The 22,978-nt window shown below is 40.2% G+C and overlaps 1 protein-coding gene across 4 annotated transcripts; it reads left to right on the forward strand.

The window, feature by feature from the left end:
• The first annotated feature begins 1,356 nt into the window (after window positions 1-1,356).
• Window positions 1,357-22,719, forward strand: zgc:63863 (uncharacterized protein LOC393372 homolog). 4 transcript variants are annotated; one of them, XM_037794985.1, is made up of 10 exons: window positions 1,357-1,595; window positions 2,909-2,963; window positions 4,212-4,342; window positions 4,451-4,531; window positions 5,584-5,770; window positions 5,916-6,017; window positions 7,800-7,941; window positions 8,809-8,993; window positions 10,339-10,448; window positions 22,588-22,719. In XM_037794985.1, the coding sequence occupies exons 1-10, from the start codon at window positions 1,532-1,534 to the stop codon at window positions 22,611-22,613; spliced, it is 1,083 nt and encodes a 360-aa protein (XP_037650913.1). In that variant the 5' UTR covers window positions 1,357-1,531; the 3' UTR covers window positions 22,614-22,719. The 4 variants fall into 4 exon arrangements, with proteins under 4 accessions (XP_037650913.1, XP_037650915.1, XP_037650914.1 ...); XM_037794987.1 differs by lacking the exon at window positions 22,588-22,719 and adding an exon at window positions 11,320-11,339; XM_037794986.1 differs by lacking the exon at window positions 22,588-22,719 and adding an exon at window positions 10,973-11,285.
• Window positions 22,720-22,978: the final 259 nt, after the last annotated feature.

A 22,978-nucleotide genomic window follows, 5' to 3' on the forward strand; every position in this document is an offset into this window, starting at 1 on the left:
ATCTCATTTTAATTCTCACGAAGTTCCACATTCACAAGTATAAATTTACCCCAAAAAAGTCTAACTTCTTTGTATTTATGAAAGAAATGGAGTATATCTGTCAACAATTTCTTCCTCACAAAACAAAAAAGTAATGAAAACAATGAATGTATGCAATATCTTTAAAGTTGTTTTTTTTTAAATTTTATCTTGGTTTTTATTTCTGTTGTCCTTTTATGTTTGTCATAGCTCTTTGTTTATGTTTCGCTATGCTTCTTCTGTTTGTAAATTATTTTAATGTTTTCTGCTGTTACTATGTATACTGTCATTTTTAAATAAAAAAACAAAACAAAAAAAAAACAATTAGATGCAAATGGAGATATATTACTTTACAATGATTTTTTTGTGGTAAAAATGATTTTGATTGCAACAAGAATTTAAATCTCTTATCAATGCCATACCCAATATTCTTTATCAAAACAAATATTATTGTACTCTCAGTCCCCATCTCATCTCCCCACATCACCTTTAATACATGGAATTCAATTTCTTGATAAAAGGTGTCCCAGCAAATTCGCAAGGTCTATTCTAACAAACGATTTATATCCTGCTCAGTATTGTGGAGATAATATTTTGAGTATTTTTGACCAACCAACAATATCTAAATTAATTTTGAAATGGCTTTGAGAGATCTAATGATTATTATTATTTTCTTTTACTAATTTTTATTAGGCAACATTTTTAAAAACCCCACCCATCATCATGTGCTGTTCTAAGGAAACTCAACTCTATATTAAGTCCCTGAAATTAATTAAATCAAAATATGCCAAAGATCTCTTTATATTACTTGAAAATGATCTGACCCTATAGCTAACGATCGCTTAATCCCTTTTTTATCCCCCTTTTTTTTTTATCCCCCTTTAATCCCCTCTCTGTTTTATTTATGTCATGCTTTATTTATTTATTATTTTATTGTCTGTGTAAATGTTTTATGTTTATTGTGATATCTGCGCAGTTTTGATATATATATATATACTGTATCCATATATATATTTATATATACTGTATCCATGTATATATTTATATATATATACTGTATCCATATATATATATATATATATATATACTGTATCCATGTATATATTTATATATATATACTGTATCCATATCCATATATATATATATATATATATACATACACACACATACACCAAACTTTAATCAGCCACAAAGTTATCTGAGTCTAAGGAATCAACACAGCTAGTTCTTGCTCAAATATCAGAACTACAAAACTACAGTCAAGTCACCTTCTGGTGTGAGCCGAAGTGGAGCCAATAGCATTGCTGCGTCGTATCACGTGTCACTTTTGTCCAATCAGAGCGCAGCGTGGTGACCTCATGTTCGGTTGATTCTTCTACAGCTGTTGAGAGAAACGTCCACGTTTAGCCTTATATCATCAGTCTATTTACCTGTTTAGAGACATATTTATAATCTGTTAACTCTCCCATGGAACAACATAAACTTCGTTACTCAGTAGTAAACTTTTAAAGGGATGAAAAGGCTCAAGAGGAAGAAACAAAGCGAAGGAGTTGGGGTGAATGGATCTGTCACAAGAGGTGAGTCAACAAACAGTTAGCTAGGTAGTGTTTAATAAACCTACACTAGACATGAATACAGGCTATAGCCACATAAAGACAGTTATAACATTAAAAACAGCCTGTATGTGTACTTATATGGAGCTACTGTACGTGTAGCCTACAGACAGAAACCTAACCTGTCCAGTCTATGTGGTGAAATGCCAGTTAACTTAATACTGTTACTGCAGCCAGCTGACACACATTATTAAGACACTAATCACCAGCTAGCTGCTAACCTGTTTCTAACTGCTGGTTTTTCTAAAAAGAAATAGCCACTTATCAGCCAGACAGTGGTGCCTGCGTGGCAGCCTGTCAGCCAACTTGGACAATTTGGAAAGTTGCAGCTGTTTGCCAGACAGAGGAAGATGGACATATTATGTCATTATTCACTGTAACAAAAACAAAATAAACATTAAATTAAATTTGCTTTATTGGCATGACTGTCAGTCATTTCAGCTGTCAATTAAATAATAAATAAAAATAAAAAAAGAACAAAATAAAAACAAATATATATATATACACATATATACAATTCATAAAGCAAATTACAATATATAGATATTTAAAAAGAACATGCATGTAAATGGAAGAAAACAATAAAGAAGTAATTGATGTTTGTTGTGTCAATAAAACAAACAAACAAATAAAAAAACAATTAATAACAATATATTGCAATATCAAAGGATAAATGTAAAAAACAACAAAAAAAAACCTTTCAAAAACACATGAAGTAGAGGAGTAAATAAAAGGCAGAGTGTGAGTTACATCTATTATATGTTGTTGTTGTGATTGTCTCTTAGGCTGTGACATGCACTGACATACTGTCATCAGTCATGCATACACATACATATATCGGGGAGATGGATGAACTCAGGTCATACGTTATTTATTTTTTCAAAGAAAACATCTCTCACATCCTTATATTTCTCACAGCACAGTAAGAAGTGAGATCCTGTCTCCACCTCTTTTGTATCTCTCTTGTATCTGTATATGTGTGTTTCATGCATAGGATTGCAAGCCTCTGTTTATAACTCCAATGTGATCTCCCTGCTTCCTCCATGTCTTTCTTCTCCTTTTATATTTCTCTCCCTCATCCTTTCCTCTTTCCCTTCCTTTCCTCCCTATGTGTCTCCTTCCTTCTTTTCCCCTGTTTACCCTTTAATTCATCCCTGTGCTTTCTTTCACTCCTCAAATATTTATTTCTCTCTGTCACACCTCCTCCCCATCCCTTCTCCTCTCACTCACTGTGTTTCCTTTCCCTCTTCCTCCTCATCTCTGTCTTTATTTTACAGAACCAGATTGTGGGAGGAAACAGAAGTTGACTGAGATCCATCAGGCTTTGATCAGGTTAAAATAATAATGATCTCTTTGTTTTGTCCCTGAATGGCATTCAGGAGGACAAATTAATTCATTTTCTCTCCCGGGAGTTTGTCACATTCAGTCAAAACATCCTCTGAATTCCTGTTATGTTTATTTAAAGCATTCCTCATCTGAAACAAGCTACAAATTAGCTATCTTACTACTAATGAGACCCTTTGATTATTAATGAAGAATGGCTGAGAAAGTACAAATACATAAAACATAACAATTGTGTTCTAGTGATGAAACACACAACCGCACAGTAGTACTCATTTAAGATCTGCCTTGATATGCAGGTATTTCTAGAAATCTAAAAAGTTTTGAGAGTTCAAATTGTACAAAATGCCTCCATTAGCACCAGAGCAATGGGCCACAGGATGCGTTTCGCCAAGTGGGAATGCTCCTCCCTCTGCTGCTTGCGGTTCCACAATTAGATGGTATGCATTTATCCGTACAGTGACCTTCATCACTCCCTGCTAAGCTAATTTCACACATGAAGATTACTCATATGTGCCCAGAGGAATAGAGTGATGAGGATCATGAAGACATTAGTGTCAGGAGGAGGCATTTGGGACTTGATGGGGAAATGGCACAGGAAAGCTCATGCAGAATTGAGCAGGCTGAATTTGTGAATTCACGTTTAACTGCAAAAGAACGAAACAACAGTTGTCTTTGTCCATTCAACTCAGATATGTGGACACACATCATGCTGTCACAGTGTCAGGCAGACGTGGAGTGAATAAAACAATTGACAAATGAATAGAATTATCAGTCTTGAGTGAAAGATTGTTCAGAAAATCCTGTCAAATTGTATCGCGAAGTGATGAAAGTGTGTGCAGAAGGGCATTCAAAGAATGATTAAACATCTTGCATGTAGATAATCCACATTCATATTATGTCTTGTTAGAAGAATTTAACACCAACTACATTTTAAGATATCTCTCTGCTGCATAAACATCAATTTCAACAAGAAGTTTAGTGTCATATCCTACTTTTAAGAATTTATTTCTTATACATATATGTTACATTACTGCACTTAAATCAAGAAAACACTTAATTCATGAGGTAAGTTTGTTTGTAATGGACAAAGTTAATATTATTTAGAGCCATTAACTGATTTTAACTTGTTTTGAGAAAATAATTAGTTGTTAGCATGGAGATTTGTTGCTGTGTGAGCAGACTTTAGAGTGATGCATCACACTGACCAGTGTCCAATTCTGACTTTTGAATGCGCAGTGATCCGGTGGACATTGAGACCCTGAGGAGAGCAGCAGCCAGTAAGGGAGGACTGCTCACTGATGAACTGAGGAGGAAAGTCTGGCCCAAACTACTGAACATCAATGTGTACGATCTACCACATAAACCTGGTTAGTGGTTGATTGATACTGAATATTTGCTGGGTAGATGTATGCAACATAATACTGTTACTATTACTAATACTGACAACAATAATAATAACATTTCTTCTGGTGTAGGTCGAGATGTGAGGGAGAACCACAAGGACTACAACCAAGTAGTCCTGGATGTCAGGAGGTCCATGAAGCGGTTCCCTAAAGGTCTGTCTGTGTGTGTGTGTTTGTTATCTCTAAAGATAGCAGCATAGCTCACAGTGCCATTTATCAAACTGTACCCCCCGTACTTACAGCAACACGCAGTTATCTGGCAAGGCTTAATAATTAATGAACTGAGTAAAAGCTGCAACAGGGTCAGACTCTCATGTCACAAGACGCCCGTGTTGACAGCCAAAATCACAAAGTTGGGAAAGCAACAGAGAAAAGTGTCTTATCAAACTGCGAGGCTGTTAGTTCAATCAACTAACAACAATTAAATCAACTTTTCTGCCAGGAGGAAGCAACACATTTTCAGAAAAACAAACTGAAAAAAGCAGCAGGGAATAAGGGAAAATTGGAACACGCACAACATTAGATCATTAGTTGTGTTGATCTCTGTCTGTATTCTTCAGTAAGCTGCTCAACTAATGCAGAATTTGATTCATTTTGCAGGTAAAAGGTGCAAGAAAAGTAAAAATGATGTACTTTGGGGAAGAGTAAACTCAATGTTTTATGCACAAGGAAATCATGTTTATTAGTTATATGCAGTCTATTAGCAGAAGTGGAATATAATATTCCTAACTCTGTTTTCTTTAGTGTATAATCACCAGAAACTAAGAATTGTTATCTTTATGTTAGCTTAGAATGAGCTCTTCATATCTACATAGGGAACGGGTCCTCTTCACGGAGTCCGCCATTTTGCTCCGCCATGTTTCTACAGTAGCCCAGAACGTAAGAGCGTTTTGCGTTTTTATGTTACCTGAAGGCCACCGCAGTTTTCCGACGTAACATGAGCCGCTGAGTGCAAAACCGTGGTACCGCCAGCCAGCCGTCTGACTTCCGTTGCTCCTAAAGTAGTGTTATTATGGTAAGGATGGCCTCTGAGCGAGGCGAACGGCGTTCCCACAGTTTTACACTCGGCGGCTCACGTTACCGCAGTCTTGAAAAGAGAGGAGTGAGCGGAGGGGTACTCGGTTGGTTGCAATCTGCAACCACGCCACCAGATACCACCAAATGCTACATACTCTACCTTTTTAATATCCTTTGCTCTCCCTCAGGTATGCCCGCCACAGAGAGAGCCGTGCTTCAGGAGCAGCTGACTGACATCATACTGGAGGTTTTGAAATGCACCCCTCAGCTCCATTACTACCAAGGCTACCATGATGTGGCCGTCACTCTGCTGCTGGTAGTTGGGGAGCGGATGGCCCTCGCCATGCTGGACACTCTGTCCAATCACCATCTCAGGTTGCATACTCTTTTCTAATGAATCCATTTATCCAGGCATTTTAATCAGCTTAAACTCACAACTAACCAATGAACCACGTATGTTACAAATTATATAGCACTAATATTTATATAACTTCTGTCTGTTTTCTCTGCCTGTCTGTAGGGATTTCATGGATCCTACCATGGACAGCACTAAACACATTTTAAACTACCTGATGCCGATATTGGAACAGGTTGATACTGAACTACATGACTTCATGATCAGGTACACACACACACACACACACACACACACACACACACACACACACACACACACACACACACACACACACACACACACTGTTGCTGTCCAATGGATGTTAGTACTTATGTCTCATTTCTTAAAACAAAAAGCATTAAGCACTTGTACTGTTGTATTGAATATACTTCTAGCTGTTTTTCTGTAGAGGGATACACACTTGAATTTGAATGTACTTATTGTAAGTCTCTTTGGGCATAATGCAATGTAATTAAAAACCACTAGAGGGCATCAAAGTGTTGATTTTCACCTGTGATCTTCGCAGAGTGACAAATAGGGGAGTGTTTAGTCTTTGACTCAATTGAAAATGCATCAATAGTGGTCTCATTTGGGAGTTCTCCTGTCAGATGGTCCAACAGCTGTTTCGGAGGCTTTTCTGTCCCACCAAGGTGTGCACCACATTTACCTTTATTTGTGGGATGTAATTAGCCAAAAAATGATTCATGATCTTTTTGCAGTTTATTGAAACAACAACAAAAAAAGCATTTTAAGATACAGCCAGTTACTGTAGGTTAATGTTGGGGTGTGTAGTGAGGACTGGGATTTTGGATGTTTGTGAGTCAATGAATCATCCTCAAAGGTATTTCAATATGTGTGCTCGCTTGTGTGTGTGTGTGTGTGTGTGTGTCTACAGTACCTTCGCTGTCTTGTTGCCTGTTCATAATTGATGCTGCGCTGACAACTTCCATATTTGCAAATTACCCGTCTACTCACATACACTCTCACACAAACAGAAAATGCACAAAAAACAAGACATTGCACTCGCAGAAAAACAGCAGGATAAACAACACCCGACTTCAAAGTTTGGAACGCTCATTTTTTTAGTGAATACTTCCACTTCCCCTTACCTGCCTTCTTATCTCTGCCTCCTTTCTTCTTTCCCTTTTCTCTCTCCCTCCCTTCTTCATTTTATCTCTTTTATGTCCCTCTCTCATCACACATGGTCCCTGCCCTTTGCTCTCTCTCTTTACACCCTCCCCCCTGTCCATCACTCCCACCCACTTCTTTTCGCTTGTCACTCCCTTCCCCTTGTACTCATCCTTCTTCCTCCCTGAATGTTCCTATCTAATATTTATCAACAACCTCTAAGAGTATCCAATTTACTTGAGACTCTGTCAAAAATAACTCCCCATTTATGTCTGCACACAACAAAGAAAGGCAGGGGAAGAGCATAGGAGGGTTAGAAACAGTATGTGAAGGTAAAGAAAATGTGTTTTTCTTTCAAATTCACAATGCCAATTCTTTAGAAATCGCTGTGGTCATGAGAAAATCTTGCAAACCAATGTTTAGTGACCCTCGGATTAAGCCAGACTATTAAAAAACAGTTTACGAATCAAGGAAAGTACTGCTCATGTTGTACCATGTCCTCTGTGGCTCTGGACAGGTGCTCTGTGAAGTCTGAGAAAATAACCCCAGTGATGTCATTAGGGTTGTCTCAGGTTCAGCTTGGAGGCTACACATTTTTAAGGGAAAACCTCATTAAAGACATGTTTGAATGTTAAAATATGTAGGTGTTTCTCAGGTTTAACCAAAACACACTATCAAGATGCATTTTGGGAATTGTTGGATCCAGCATATGTGGAGCTTTAACCATACTAGGGATTAAAAGTCAGGGTATCTCAGCCGCGTTGCTTAGACCATTATTCACGTCTGTCTCATTCCCGTGATATCTTGGGGATGCCTTGATGGACCTCAAACATCCACTTGGACTGAAAGATCTGTTTATGTATTCGCCTTTTCTTTTAGAGCGGAGGTGGGAACCATCTTCGCGCTGTCCTGGCTCATCACATGGTACGGCCACGTGCTGTCAGACTTCAAACACACCATGAGACTCTACGACTTCTTCCTGGCCTCGCACCCTCTGATGCCCATCTACCTCGCCGCTACGGTAAGAAGGCGTGAACAAGAGGCAGCGACTTTGTTTCGTCAGTAATCCAGAACGCTCACTCGTGAATACATGCTGCCACACACACAAACACACACACAGTGAGTCAGAGTACTGTGAAGTCACTGGACTAGTTAATTAGATACCTCCTAATGAACAGATGAAAGAGAGAGAGAGAGAGTGACGGAGGGGGTACAGAGGGAGAGATAAAAGGGGAAAGAAAGGAAAAAGGACGAGGACTGCATCAGGAAACAGAACGACAAGGAGAGCTGACTGATGTTTGACTGCGGAGTAGAAACAGATTACAAAGGAAAACATTTTTATATTTGTGACTTTTTTTCCCACTTGTTCCTCTGAAACTTGTTCCTCTGGGTGCTCACACCAGATGTTTTGGCAGAAATGTTTGCTGCTGGAACATGTATGTGTTTGTGGAAATAATTTATTTTGTGTGGTCTTTAGGTGTTTTATTTGAGCGTGAATACGCCTTTTTTAACAGAAGGCTTTTATGCACGTTGATTAGTGTGTACAAGTGTGCACATTTTGCTCGTTTGCAAGTGAGGATGTTTTAGTGTGTGTGTGTGTAGGGGCTGGGCAGAGGGAGAGTTCTGTTTGAAGTGTGTGAAACAACAAAGCAGAATGTAGTTCATGTTTCCTCCAAGGCTGAGAACAGCGCACAGCATGGGGGGTTAACTCTTCATCTGCCTATTATTTCACTGCGTAGCGCTCGTTCTGCCTCACTAGTATCACCGGAGCTACCCAGTATGTACAGCATGTAGGATCTAATTCACTTTTTGCTCCAAGGTTAACCAGAATGCACAGCTTCACGGTTAAAACATTTAACCCCTCCCCTCCCCATCTCCTCCTCCTCAGATTGTGCTGTACAGAGAGAAGGAGGTGAAGAAGACGGAGTGTGACATGGCCATGGTCCACCACCTCCTCTCCCGCATCCCCCAGGACCTCCCATACGAGCTTCTGATTGGCCAGGCCCAGGACCTGTTCGACCAGTACCCTCCGTCTCTACTGGCCAAACGGGCAGCGCTGCAGTCTCGCAAGAGGTGAGGGGACGGGAATTGAAACTAATAATTGTTAATAATAATAATAAGGATGTCACTACTATGCATCCACATAGCTGAATGATGCAACATGCAGTTTCAAACTTCAATCATAATTATGAGTACTTTAATCTATATGTTGTTATGTATCTATATAAATAAAATGTACTTGTTGCATTCTATCCAAGTAAGTGGGCAAAATATAAAAACACAGGCATTTTTGCCTTGATATTTACTCAAACTGTTTTGCATCTAGGGAGAAAATAATGATTATTTTCATTATAACATTATCAGTAAATTATTATTTTTTTAAGATTATATTTTTGCCATTTTTTTGTTGCCTTTATTGGACAGATGAAAGTGTAGAGGCAGACTGCAAACAGGGAGAGAGACGGGCGTATGGCGTGCAACAAAGGTCCCGTGGCTGTAACCATTTGGCTACCGAGGCGCTCCAGTAAATTATTTTTTGACTAATGAATCAACCGATTAGTCTACAAAATGTCACAAAATTGTAAAAAAAAATACCCATCACAGCTTCTTGTACAATATACTATCTTCAAACAAATTGATCAGAGAAAATCAACAAATGTTCACATTGAAGACAGTAGAAAAACTGAATATTTGGCAATAAATTATGTAAACGATCAGTCATTTGTCAGAATTGTTGTCTGTAAATGTTCTGTCAATCAACTAATCAATTCCTTGACTAATTGCTGCTGCACCTGCACTTTTTGTGCTCAATAATTTCATCAGAACACATGACACTAATACACAAGTTTACCACATAAAAATATTCTGAGATGGTGTATTTGAGTGTGATGTAATTCTCTCAGTAACCAAGAGGGGGTGCTCTAAAAACACAACCAGACTCCATCCAGACAGTCCTGTTGACATGCACAGGCCGTTTAATGTATGTGTGTGTGTGTGTTTGTGTGTTTGTGTGTAGCCACATGTGACCATTTTTTCTACATTTTTTATTATTGAGGAGGAAATATTAGACACACACTTTCTCTCAGTGTATCCATAGTCTCTCCATCAGTCTCCCTCTCTTTGTCCTTCAGCGTTACTTACAGTCATCGTTCAGGAGAGGGAGTGACATCGCTGACACAAGGCCTTGACTGAAAGATGTCCCGTAATGCATTACTCCCATAGCTTCCTATATGCAAGAGCTACTGAGTTAGCAGATCCCTCTAATTTCCCTCACCTATCGTTATCCATCAGTTGATCCTCCAATCCATCTGTTCCTGTCATTCCAGCTGTCCATGCTCCACCTTAGACCTGACTCTGTTCTCCATCACCGACTAACTCTCCTTCCCTCTTTCCATCCTTCTCCTCTTTCTTCTTCCAGTCTGTCCATCAATACCTTCCAGGCGTTTCAGTCCTCCACCCTCCACCAGAGGCCCGACTCCGTTCTCCAACGCCTCACAAAGTCCCAGGGCCCCACCAACTCCAGACACGGTAAATATAGTAACTGTAATCTTATTACTGACTCTGAAGAAGGACTGCACACATACAGACAGTACAGACACATGTGCAAATGAGTGAAGTAAAAGTACATTTTAGTTAGAAAAAGGCCTGAGTTGGGAAAAAAAATGATATTGAATGTGAGATTGTAAGAACGAACATTTCAATTCGAACATCAAAAATTGTTCCTCACGGTTTTCGGCGCCTTACACGAGAACACAACTCTTCAGAACAAGGCAATAAATATGTCATCCCACACAAACGCTGCCCCCCTTTGGGCCAATCAATAACAAGTAAACAAATGATGTACTGTAGTACCCCCATCAGACCAATCAAGTTCAAATTTAAACATGCCAGAACCGAACACAGAGATGCTTTATTACCGTCGGTTCTGTGAGAATCAGATCAGTGGCGTCTGACATATTGTCTGTGATGTACAGGCAATCAAAAATATGATTTAACATTCCCCTCAGGCAAAACAATGTAATATTAAAATTGATGCACATCATTCCCTGCAGTTTCATCAAAATTCAATTAGCAGCATCCAAGATGAAGTGCATAACGGACAGAGAGAGCACCTCCTGATTTCACTGTGGCAGACAATGAATGGTTAGACAGTAAAGAGGCAACCCGCTGTCTAAATGTTATACAAGAGATGAATGTTGGCTGATGAGCGAAATGAAACTTTAAGTGGAGTTTATAACTATTTGGGCCTCTAGTTGATTAAAGAGAGAGTGCTGCTGAGCAAAGATGATGGAGCAGGATTGGTTGTTTAATACTTTCGCCCCCTCCTTGTCTCCACTCCTTGTGTTTTGACATCCCTTGACCCCCCCAATTTTATTTCAATCCCACTAACAACATGCAGCTTGAGCCTCATTTGCTTCGCCTTCCAGCATTATGAGTCCTCTTGACCCCTCCACTCCTCACAGTCTGACCCCTCCTCCTTGTTCTGTGCTCGTATAGCCTCTCTCCACTCAGGTCTGGAAGCAGCTTTGCCCCGAGACCGAGGCCAGCTGTGGGGGAAGGGGAACAGGATGGTGAAGATGGCTGTGTGGGGGCTGTCCGCTACGCTCGGGGCGGCCGTGTTCGCTGTTGCTCAGACAGCTATGGACTGGGGACCCGAGGTGTTACTACAACTGTTCTGACGTGGCGGTGGGGATATAGTCTGGTGAACACACACACATTAACACATGGTGACAGCAAACACACATCTGCTCCTCAGATGGATTAACAATAACCAAACAAAAATACACAAACAAAGACGTTGAAGACTTGAAGCTCGTCTCTCCTGCTGCGAGGAAACGTCAGAGAAAAGCAGGAATAGGTCAGTTACCTTGGTGCCAAACAGGTTGTTGCCGCTCAACCACAATGAACATATGTTAGTCACTAGCCAACCTCGGGATGTGTGTGCATGTGTGTGAGCGGGTGTATGTGTGTTGTATGTGTCTGAGCGGGTATCCTAGACCCCAGACCTCATACCACATAGCATGGATGGATAACTGAACAAGCCTACCAGGCTCTCTGACCTCAAGGGCCCCTGGGCCATAGCCTGCCTGTGAAGTGGCTGTAAACTTTATTTTTAAAAAGTCAATCAAATGACCACAAAGAGATGTAAAACATCCACAAGTGAGACACAAAACAACCGCAAAGAGATGCAAAATGACCACGAAACAACGACAAAAAGACAAAAAACGACTTCAAAGCGACGTAAAACAACCCCAAAGAGAAGTAAAACGACCCCAAAGAGAAGTAAAACGACCACAAAGAGACGTAAAACAACCACAAAGAGACGTAAAACGACCACAAAGAGACACAAAACAATGAGTAAAAGACACGAAACGACTACAAAGAGAAGTAAAACCACCACAAAGGGATATAAAACGACCTCAAGGAGACGTAAAACGACCTTAGAGAGATGTAAAATGACCACAGAGACATAAAACAACCTCAAAGAGACGTAAAAAGTCCCCAGATGTAAAACAACCCCAAAGAGACACAGAACAACCACCAAGAGAGGTAAAACGACCACAAAGAGATGCAAAACCACAGAGATGCAAAATGAACAAGGAGAGACACAAATGACGAAAAAAAGACACAAAACGACCACAAAGATACGTAAAATTACCACAAAGAGATGCAAAATGACCACAGAGAGATGTAAAACAACCACAAATAAATGCAAAACAACAACAAAGAGACACAAAACAACCACAAAGAGACCTAAAACAACTACAAACAGACCTAAAACAACTACAAACAGACCTAAAACAACTAAAAAAGAGACACAAAACAACTACAAAGAGACCTAAAACAACTACAAAGAGACCTAAAACAACTACAAAGAGACCTAAAAAAAACACAAAGAGACCTAAAACAACTACAAGGAGACCTAAAACAACTACAAAGAGAAGCAAAACAACTACAAAGACGTGCAAAATGACCACAGAGAGACACAAATGACCAAAGAGAGACGTGAGCGCGTTGTTTGCAGTCGTTTTGTATGTCTCTTAGTCTGGAGGTCTTGTGCCTACTGTATTTAGGAGTCTTAGGATGCTTCTAAAATGTATGTGCCCAGGGGCCCGTTGTCTCATTATCCGTCCATGCATGTGAGACACTAACACAGTTTTGCTTTCTCAGGCTGTTGCTCACAAGGCACCATCGGTGTAACATTTTACACGTGTCTCTGTGTGTTTGCTGATTATTTTGCTGATAAGCCGTTTTGAGACTGTCTTGCTTGTTTCGTTGCCGTTCTGTCGACGGCGTTTGAGTGCGCCTGTTGGATCTGCAGCCATATCTGAGAGCTAAAAGCGCCCGCAGCCAGCACGATGACACATGAATACAAATTATTAAAGAGCGGTGTTTCCCTCTGAAAGCTTCCAGTTATGAGCGGAGACGGAGAGCGGTAGAGAGAAATGGGGAAAGACGGAGGGAGAGATTTTGCCTGTGAGCCACCTGTATTAATGCTTTACTCCAGGTGTCGGCGTTACATTTACAGTAGAGTCTGACACACAAAGCAAGTTGTTGTTGCCCCCCAAAATGTGAACATGACACACAGTTGGCACGCTTCACTCAATGCAAGCAGTGGGCCTTTTGCAGATGCATTTTGCAGGAGGTATTGAAATCCATATATATTTAATATATTATTTTTATATTTTCTGTTGCAGTTTCCAGGCTGTTGTGGCCCACCACTGCCGAATGAATATGATATCAGGAAGACACCAGTACTTTTACATTCTTAAAATATTTAACAGGTTTGCGCCAACATCCACCCTGAACAGCCGTCAACAGAACTACAGTACACGGACTCAGACCTTCCTCTAAATCATATTTCTATTCAGCATTTTACAGCTACAGTGATTATTTTAACATTTAGAAATTAGGTTTTTATTTCACACGCCCTGTAGATATTGTTGGACCAAACGTAATCACTGAGTTTCAGCGCTTGAAAAGTGAATATTAATAATACAGGCTGTTTCCAACTGAGGTGCATACATATGTACAGGGCACGGGGGGTTCTCCAAACAGCATGCTCTGTGTGTCGACTTCTATTCTGAAATATTCATCAGCTTTTTACTAGCATGTTGCCGAGTTGCATCTGTTAACACAACTTCATCCCTCCTCTTCGCTCTGCCATCAGATATAAATGTGTGGCATCTTTGCACAGTCAGATAAGATGTGAGGTTTACCCTGTTGATTTCAGTTGCTTTTTAGTTTATGAATTCAACTGGTATGGGCTTTGTTGTGTATGACATTACAGTAGTAAGAGAGAAAGTCACCATTTCTAGCCTCAGGGCGATCTGAGAAGGATTGCAGAGTAGTTAACAAACCGGTCAATCGATCTATCACTCCATTAAGGAGTTAGTTTCAGGCATTTCCTTAGAAAATGCCAATTGAGGTGATTTTGATTGCTGTTAATCAGTCAGTCATTTTATTAGAGAGTCAATAAATCAATCAATGGCTTGTAACTCAGGTAGTCGGCTGGCCTGCACGTAGTGTTTGAATAGCCTCTGCATGTTCCACTTTTCAGTCTAACAAGCTGTACATCATGTAAACATTGCATGTGAGCGTGTCTGATGTGATTAAATTAAAATGTGTGTGTGTGTGAGAGAGAGCGAGAGAGAGAAAGAAAGAAAGAGAGAGATAGGAAATGGTAGCTTTAGTCACACAGGTCAGTTTCTTTCTTTTTTCTCTGTGTTTTATTATTTTTTTTGTTTCGGTGCTCAAGGTACTTCAATATAAACTGTCCGTCTAATTATTTATTTTAAGAGCAACAATCTGATTGGCTATTCATGTAATGGTTAGATTTGATTGGATTTTTTGAACGTTTATTTAAAATGAATATGTAAAAAAAAGATTATGGTTTTTAATCACCAGGCTGAGGGTTTATATTTTTAAAGGTGATCCAGTTATGTAACATATAAAATACTGTATCTGGTCAGTCATTATGAGTCAGAAGAGAAGCTAAAGGAAGAATTTGACATTTTGGGAAACACGCTTAATTGCCGTCTCGCCGAGAGTTGGATAAGAAGATTGATGCCACGTCTACAGCCGGCACATAATCTGGGCGCAAAGTAAGGCGCAAGGGGCAAAGGGGTTGTATGTAGTCTTTAAATTATAGGTGTTTTAGGTGTAACAGGAATTAAACCAATCAATGTCATCTCCCATTCCCTTTAAAAATTATTTTAAATAAGCATATTTCCCAAAATGTCAGACTATTCCTTTTAATGTTTGGCTCATGTGCCAGCTCACTTCTTAGATTAAAATAATAAACACATATCATTGCAAAGGGAACATTTACTGTCTTATGGTGCATGGTCGGCATCGATGTGCATCCTCTTATCCTCTTATTACACAAACGGCTCGTTCTGCAGTGAAGTTAATTGTGTTACCACTGGCTGTAATTTTAAAGTGATTGTATGTAATTCTGCATCTATGATGCTTGGAAACAGGTGATTGATATAAAACTGTTTTATTGATTTTTAAAAAGTAGTTTTTGCATGTAATCTTTGCTTACACTTGACTGGCTGCCTAAATATGCAGGGAAAGCTCCTTTTGTCCAGTCCGTGGTCTTCATGAGACAAGATGCTACTGTGCAGCTGTGTTATTAGTACCATGCAGACCTACATACTGATACGGGGAGAGAGTGGTGGTGGTGGTGCCAGATCATAATGAGGATTTAATTCCTGCCCCTGGCTCTTGGCGTGCTTAAGACACTTTCTCATCGTCTTTTTTCTCACATTCACACTCAAACACCTACACCAACACCTGCACCTGCACCGGTCTCAGTCTGGCAGAGGCCTTAGATGAAAAATGAGTGAAGCGTGTTTCTTGTTTTGAATGAAACCAACCAAGATGTAAAAGAAAGAAGATGGATGCTGTCGATCCCACGTCTAATGTTGACTGAAAAGAAGTTTATTTTCAGGTTTAGGGCCATAAAGTCATGAAAAACACTATGTGAACTCTTCTAGAAGACGTAAACATCGTAGAAATAGATCATTTTATTTGACTGTAGTGAAGTGATTTACTTTTATTAACTATATTGATAGTAGTTTAAATATTTCACATTGAGTCAATGCTTTTTAAGTTGCATTTTATTATCTTTTTGTCTCACTTCAGCCCACATCTGCTAAGATTTTGAGGCTATTTTGCACTCCACCTACTATCCATTCTGTTAAATCTACATGTATTTGCCAAATAAAACAAACAAACAAAATCCCATAGATGATTCATTCCAGAAAGTTTTAATAATTTGAACAGATCTGCTCAGTTTTCTATGTTGATTATGAAACGAGTGATGCGTCTTTTGAAACACAGACATTTGGAAACAAATACTCATTTTTGTTGCTGTTGAATGAAAATCATCAAATGAAATCAAACCAAAAGAACATAAAATAAGAAATGGATGTAATTTGACAGCTACTTGTTGGGTTCAATTTAAACCAAAAACACGCTTTCTGTAAATCAAAATAACTTGCATTTAATGCCAAATTATGAATTCCCTGTGGTGTGATGAAGAGCCCGAAGGTGAACTCCCAGCGAGCTCGTGTTGAGCCTCTCGTGACTGCTCTGTCCTCCCCTCAGGTCCGCAAACCTCCCAAAAGACTTGATCGCACCAAATGCTTTTACAGTTTATAATGCAAGCCCTTAATTTGTGTGTGTATGTATAGTTTCTGTGGGCATTTTAATGCATGTTTTATCATATCATGGATACCAAATATGTGGTACAAACATATCAGGTTCTTTGCACCTTGTACTGAGACATTTCTTTGAGATGAAGCTGTTTTTGTGTATGAGGTAAAACAGTGAATAAATTATAAAGAAAACACTTCTTGTTACAGTGTGAAAGTTCATTCTAGACCTTGTAAACTGACAAAAGTCCAATTACTAGCTTTCACAGGCGCTCAAACAGCCCGATGTTTTCAGTTCAGAGGGTTTCCCAACTCTTGCTTTGCTCATGAGGACGCTCAGGTTTTTGATGATAGTACACCACCACACATTTACACACAGTTATGCATTTAATAGCTAAAACAAAAAAAGAAAATTAATTAACTGGTATTTTGATAATAATAATTTTGATTTAAAGGCGCAGTGTGTAGGATTTGGCGGCGTCTAGTGTTGTGGTTGCAGATTGCAACCAACTGAGTACCCCTCCGCTCACTCCTCCCTTTCCAAGACTGCGGTAACGTGAGCCGCCAAGTGCAAAACCGTGGTAATGCTGTTCGCCTCCCTCAGAGGCCATCCTTACCATAATAACACTACTTTAGGAGCAACTGAAGTCAGACGACGGTTTTGCACACTGTGGTTCACGTTACCGCAGTTTCACAAACGTGTCGGAGAACTACGGTGGCCTTCAGGTAACGTAAAAACATGAAAGGCTCTCTCTAGAGTCAGTGTTTGGTTTGTCCGTTCTGGGCTGCTGTAGAAGAGGACCTGCTCCCTATGTAGATATGAAGGGTTCATTCTGAGCTAACGAAAACAACGATTCTTAGTTTCAGGTGATTTTACACTAATGAAAACATAGTTATGAATATTATATTCCGTTTCTGCTATCACATCTCCCGAAATGTTACACACTGTTCCTTTCAGTATACATGTCTTTCATTCCCTGGTTGCAGCCTCTCAAATGTGCTGATTTTTCTTCTATGATCGTAAACTAAATACCTTTGGATTTTAGACTGTTGGCCAGACAAAACAAGAAATTTATACAAATCAGCATGAACTGCATTTTGTTTTTCTGTTTTCTGTCATTTTACGGAATAAAAGATTGAATGACAATGAAAATGTTAGTTGCAGCCTTAATGCACGTAGAGTAATTTGAATAAGTCAAATGCTGTTTTTGTCACTAAGCAGTTTTAAAGAAAAAAACAAGGACATCCCCGGCGTCTTCCTTTGTGTCTATTTGTACTGTACAGCTGTTGTCTTTTCATAGGCTCTGTTAAACTGGCCTCCTTGGAGAAATTAGGTCAAAAATGTGTTTTTGTGTGTGTTTAATGTATGTGTGTGTGTGTGTGGGGAGGACAAGGCTGCGCATCTGTCCATCTGACCTCTAGGGAGACGACTAGAGATAGAGAGCAAATCAGAGGGATGAGGTGAGGCAGAAAGGCGAGGGTTAAAGAGGAGCAAGGGATGAGATGAAGCAAAGATTTATACTGTAGAAAAAGACATCTGGTGGACGTGTTCGAGGCAACCGAGAGGTAGCCGAGTCCTCGCGTTTAAGCGCAGTCCCTTGAGGGTTTCTAATGAGCTGTAGTGGAGGTAAGTGTGGGTCGGATCAGAGTTGAGAGCAGATGTGGAAGAGGGGTGGTTTGAATTTATGCACAGAGCTGTCTGGAGGTGTTAGGGCCCTAATTTCAACACTAAATGATGACCGTGATCCCTCAACACACACACACACACACACACACACACACACACACACTTATCTCTGAACCTCCATGTCGGCGCTCGCCCTCAACAGCGCTGAAGAATTTTACATGTGTTGGTTAATGAAACCTTTGATTCTGGCTTTCTGTGAGGTTGCATAAGCCCAGCAACAATCTCTGTGTGAGTGTGTTTGTTTGTACTTAGCTTAGAGCACACAGTTGAAAAACAAAAAGGAACAGAGTGGAGTTTGGTAAAGAAAGTAGTGTATGTATGTGTGTGTGTGTGTGTGTGTGAGAGAGAGAAACATTGGGCACACTGGGGACAACAGCTGCTCCAGGGGTCTGTCTGATGTTTTTTTTCCCCCCCTGATGACACACACAAACACACACACACATGCGTGCATTCACACAACCAAGTGCCACCAAAACAGCAGCAGCAGCACCTCGACTTTCACCGCTGACTTTTATTTTAATTCATTCATTGGACTCCGTTGTACAAACAACATAAGCTCCATGTTGCCTGTTTTCTGTGTGTTTTTACAATTGATTGAGTTCATCTTGTCCCTGTGGGTTGTAGACCTGGAACTGTGCCAAACCTTTTAATTAATAGGCAACATGGTAATGTTTCAAAAACTGCATGAAAATCAATGGTAATTATCTTGAGAAAAGTGACATTTGGGATGATCACAGTCTGCATTAAAGCCAGACACTGATTAACTGAAATGTATCACATTAATATCACACAGGAAATGGAGCTTCTTGGGAACTCATATCTGTGAGGAAATATACTATGTTTAGAGTTATCGTAATTAGTTTCCAACATTAGCACCCAAGTTGTAATTGACTTTTCGCCAAGGCCCGCCCCTCGAATGCAGCCTGGCCAATCATAGCGTAGCATCAGCCAACACCGAATAGGGCTCGACAACTATAATATGGCTGTGCTCCATCAAATCATTTCACATTTTCTTCATTTTCAGGCTGGTTTTGTGGATTTTGAGCTGGTTACAGTTAAACATTGTGCCTGGCACGTGTAATAGTGATACTTGTTATCCAGAGAGGTTACAGGGCTACAGAACTTCAGAGAGCCGGGGATGAGAGAGAGTAAGCTGGCGAGCAGGTGGGTTGGCGCGTGTCAGCTCCGTGCAAAGCACCGCATCAACAACACCAACACATCTCCGACAGTATGATAATTATGCACTTTGCGTGCCTAGTCTGATAGATTATGTAGCCTATAGACAACATATGTTTTAATAAAACACAGTTGTACCGACAGGATACAGTAGAGCAGAGAGGCTGTTTCCATGCTGCGAGGCAGACGAGCGCTCGCCTCCGCCTGTCTATTTACCTGAAGAGCGCAGATCCCAGCGGGAGGTCAGTTGAGTAGGCGGTCCTTCAGTGTGGCCCAGGTCACATTCGTGTACATACTGCTAAAAGAATGTGGCCATATGTGGCCGAGACCACCTCTGAATGTGGTCTGAAAGATTGGATTTCAAAGCGTCTAGAGTGTGTTCACATCTGTACTTAAAGCTGTCCGCTTGTGATCCGATCACTCAGGACGCATGTTAATACCAGGTCTGAACAGGGCCTTAGTGACAGTGTGGGCTCCATGCTAGCTCCGACAGCTTGACGGCGTAGCAGCAGGGGGCGGGGTTTAGCGAAGTGTTAATTACAACTGGGATACTCCGACTTGGTGCTTAATAATATGGAATTGCCTTTGGCTCCGTTTTTGCTTTCCACCAACTCCTGAGAAAAGTATCAGGTTCTTTAGCTGCTAAATGTTCCACTATGTTCACCAGCTAGTTGCTAACTTTGTCTGTCTGCTGCTCGGTACAGTCACTTTTAAAGCTTTCTGCTGAAAACGGCTGCCTGAAACAACACTGATGAGGGCAGTGAAAGTGAACCAAAACAGTAAAATGTCAGGCTATAATACCGAAACGATGAGACGAAACCCTGCAGTCGAATGATCCATCGTTAATATACAAATATTGATTATAGAAGCTTTAAGTATTTTAACAATCAAAGATCTGCTTTTTATTTCTAATAAATTCTTCACTTCGGCCCTGAGAGTGTCGTGCCTTCATCCCTCAGATCAACAAATCAAAGTACACTTGAACATTTCGACCACATCACATTTAATTTACAGTGAAGCTGCATCAATCACAATAGCTTATGGGACTGGATTTGCCCATGTGGAGACACAGTCAGACACACACATGCATACCACACAAACTCTCTTTGTCTGCAGCCCTTTTTTCCTGCTCTCTCCCTCCCTCCCTCCCTCCCGCTCAGCCCTTCACTCTGTCATGGATCAGAGAACATGTCCCAAAGTGCTTTACAGGCAACACACGTGCAGCATGTCCCTGCATGCTGATGTGACTTTACAGCTTTACTCCAGCCTTGTACAGTAGATTGTGTGCGTGAACATCCAGCGGTGACTACACAGACTGTGTGAAGGTCCACCGTTAGATGTGTGGCCCTACATGCTCTGACACTTGTGTGTGAATATTTCAAATGGAGCGACCTCCCATGTTACCTTGAACACTGGTGGGAATGGATGTATGACCCGATGCTTCTAGATTTAGACGCTGACTGGTGGGTAAAAAGAAGGATGCTGAGTGAAAGGACACATAAATCTTTTTTTACGTAAGATGAAGTACTGGCTGAGCAGTCGTAGACGACAGGAAAGAAAGTGTTGGCATCATATTCTCTAAAAGTAATTTATTACAACTTGTGTCTTATTTTTGTAGTTTTGGCCTTCATGATAACATTGTACTCAACAACGTGTTTGCTGAGATCTGCAGGTATGTCACTGATCAAACTTTTCCTCTCTTGATACTGATTCTGATAACTCAACAAGTATCTGTCGATATCAAGTACCGATTCAGTACCAGTGCTCTCTTTTTCGCGTGGAACTAATTGAAATATTTTTTGATAACATGGAGCCTTCTGTTTCTGTGGCGCTATAAACAGAGTTGGTGGCCTGCCATGAATGTAATGTAATATAATGATAGTAATGGCATTGACAAAGAAAACTCTATTTATGTGTCACGTCTTTCTGATACCAGATCTGTACAACAAACTGAAATGGTGCAAGAAACACAGACTTTCAGATGGTCAGACAGATTGTAAACAAACACTTTAGTTAGATTCAAGAGATTCAAGGTAGCTTTATTGTTGTTTTCATCGTCCTTGCATTTGCATCTACAAACAAGAGATATAACAAGACTAAAGGCATTTACACAACGGGGGCATGCCGAATAAACAACACGAAAACATGAAATACTCGTCTGAGAATATTATATGTCTAGGGCTTTTATTGTGAAAGGTAAGAACGAAAGGAGTGGATGTGGACTGCGCTGCCTTTGTCAAGGTTGAAAGGAGAATAACGTTTCCGTCCTGGTTCGGACTATGGTGCCTCCGTGTTGTTGTTTCATAAATATATGCGCAACTCAACCCGTTCTGTACAACGGGATTGGTTGATGCCTTAATTCGCAGAGCAAAAGCTCAGAAAATCAACCTCATTCTGAAAAAAATGACGTTGCTTTTTCACGTATAATATTCGTGTTATGCGTGAAATTACTTATGAAAAGAAAAATAGTTCGAAAAAATATATATTGATGTGCAAATTATTCGCACGAAAAAAACGCCACCGGTGTGTAACGACCTTGAGACTCTACAGTCACGCTAGCGGCTTTGTGAGGCTGTACTTTGACATTCTGAGCCACAAATGTCAACATGGTGGCGCTATGAGTCACAAGTCAGGAGATCACCAAAGTCAAGAGGATTCTTCCTCTGGGAATCATGAATGTGTTCACCAAATTTCATGGAAATCCATCCAATAGTTGTTGAGATATTTCAAAGTGGTGGACCAACAGATCAACTCTTCACCGCTAGAATGGCTAAAAATAGCATTAATAAAGTACCAAATACATAGAAATCTAATTTAACAAGAAAGAAAGTACCAGTATATAAATACTAAAATAGAAATGTCAAAATACTGTATTAGATAAATATAGTGAGTTGTGAAGCCAAAATTACAAAAGTAAGATCAAAGTCGTACTAAACCAGAATTATCCGGCGGGTGTGATCGTGCAAAGTGAAGCTTCTAAAGTTGAATGTGTCATATTTCTTTCTTCCTGTAACAAAGCACAGAAAGTGTCATATTACTGTGAATCTGTGATAACCCCGGGGCCTCATTAGCCTTAACCAGGTCTGGTCCATACAGCTCTATTAATACCTAATACTCATTACTCTTTATGTGCGTTTGTTAGGTGTCTGTGTCGACACTTGGGACTGACCTCCTGTGCCTTTCACACATGACCTCTCGTGCTCTCGGTCCCATGGCTCCCATTGGACCCAACCTCTGCTGACCTCACCTCTGTTCCCATGGACACCAGAGGAATTAGGAAGAGCCCCGTCGAGTCTCGTCTCTCTCTGAACAGGTTGAGTTAGTTTCGTTTTCAGTGGTGAAAAGCTCCTTTCAGGAAGTCTGATAATGGGGCTCTATGTCACCCAAATTTTATTTCATGCCCACCAACAAGAGCTGCCCAAGTGCACATATTTTTTTCCACATTTTTCACTTTTGTTTCTGTAGCCTGTTAATAAAGTTTGATTCCAGACTTCCAGATAAAATAAATTAATGATAACATTACAAATAATAAA

This window comes from Sebastes umbrosus, chromosome 15, assembly GCF_015220745.1.
Source record: "Sebastes umbrosus isolate fSebUmb1 chromosome 15, fSebUmb1.pri, whole genome shotgun sequence".
Taxonomy (NCBI): domain Eukaryota; kingdom Metazoa; phylum Chordata; class Actinopteri; order Perciformes; family Sebastidae; genus Sebastes; species Sebastes umbrosus.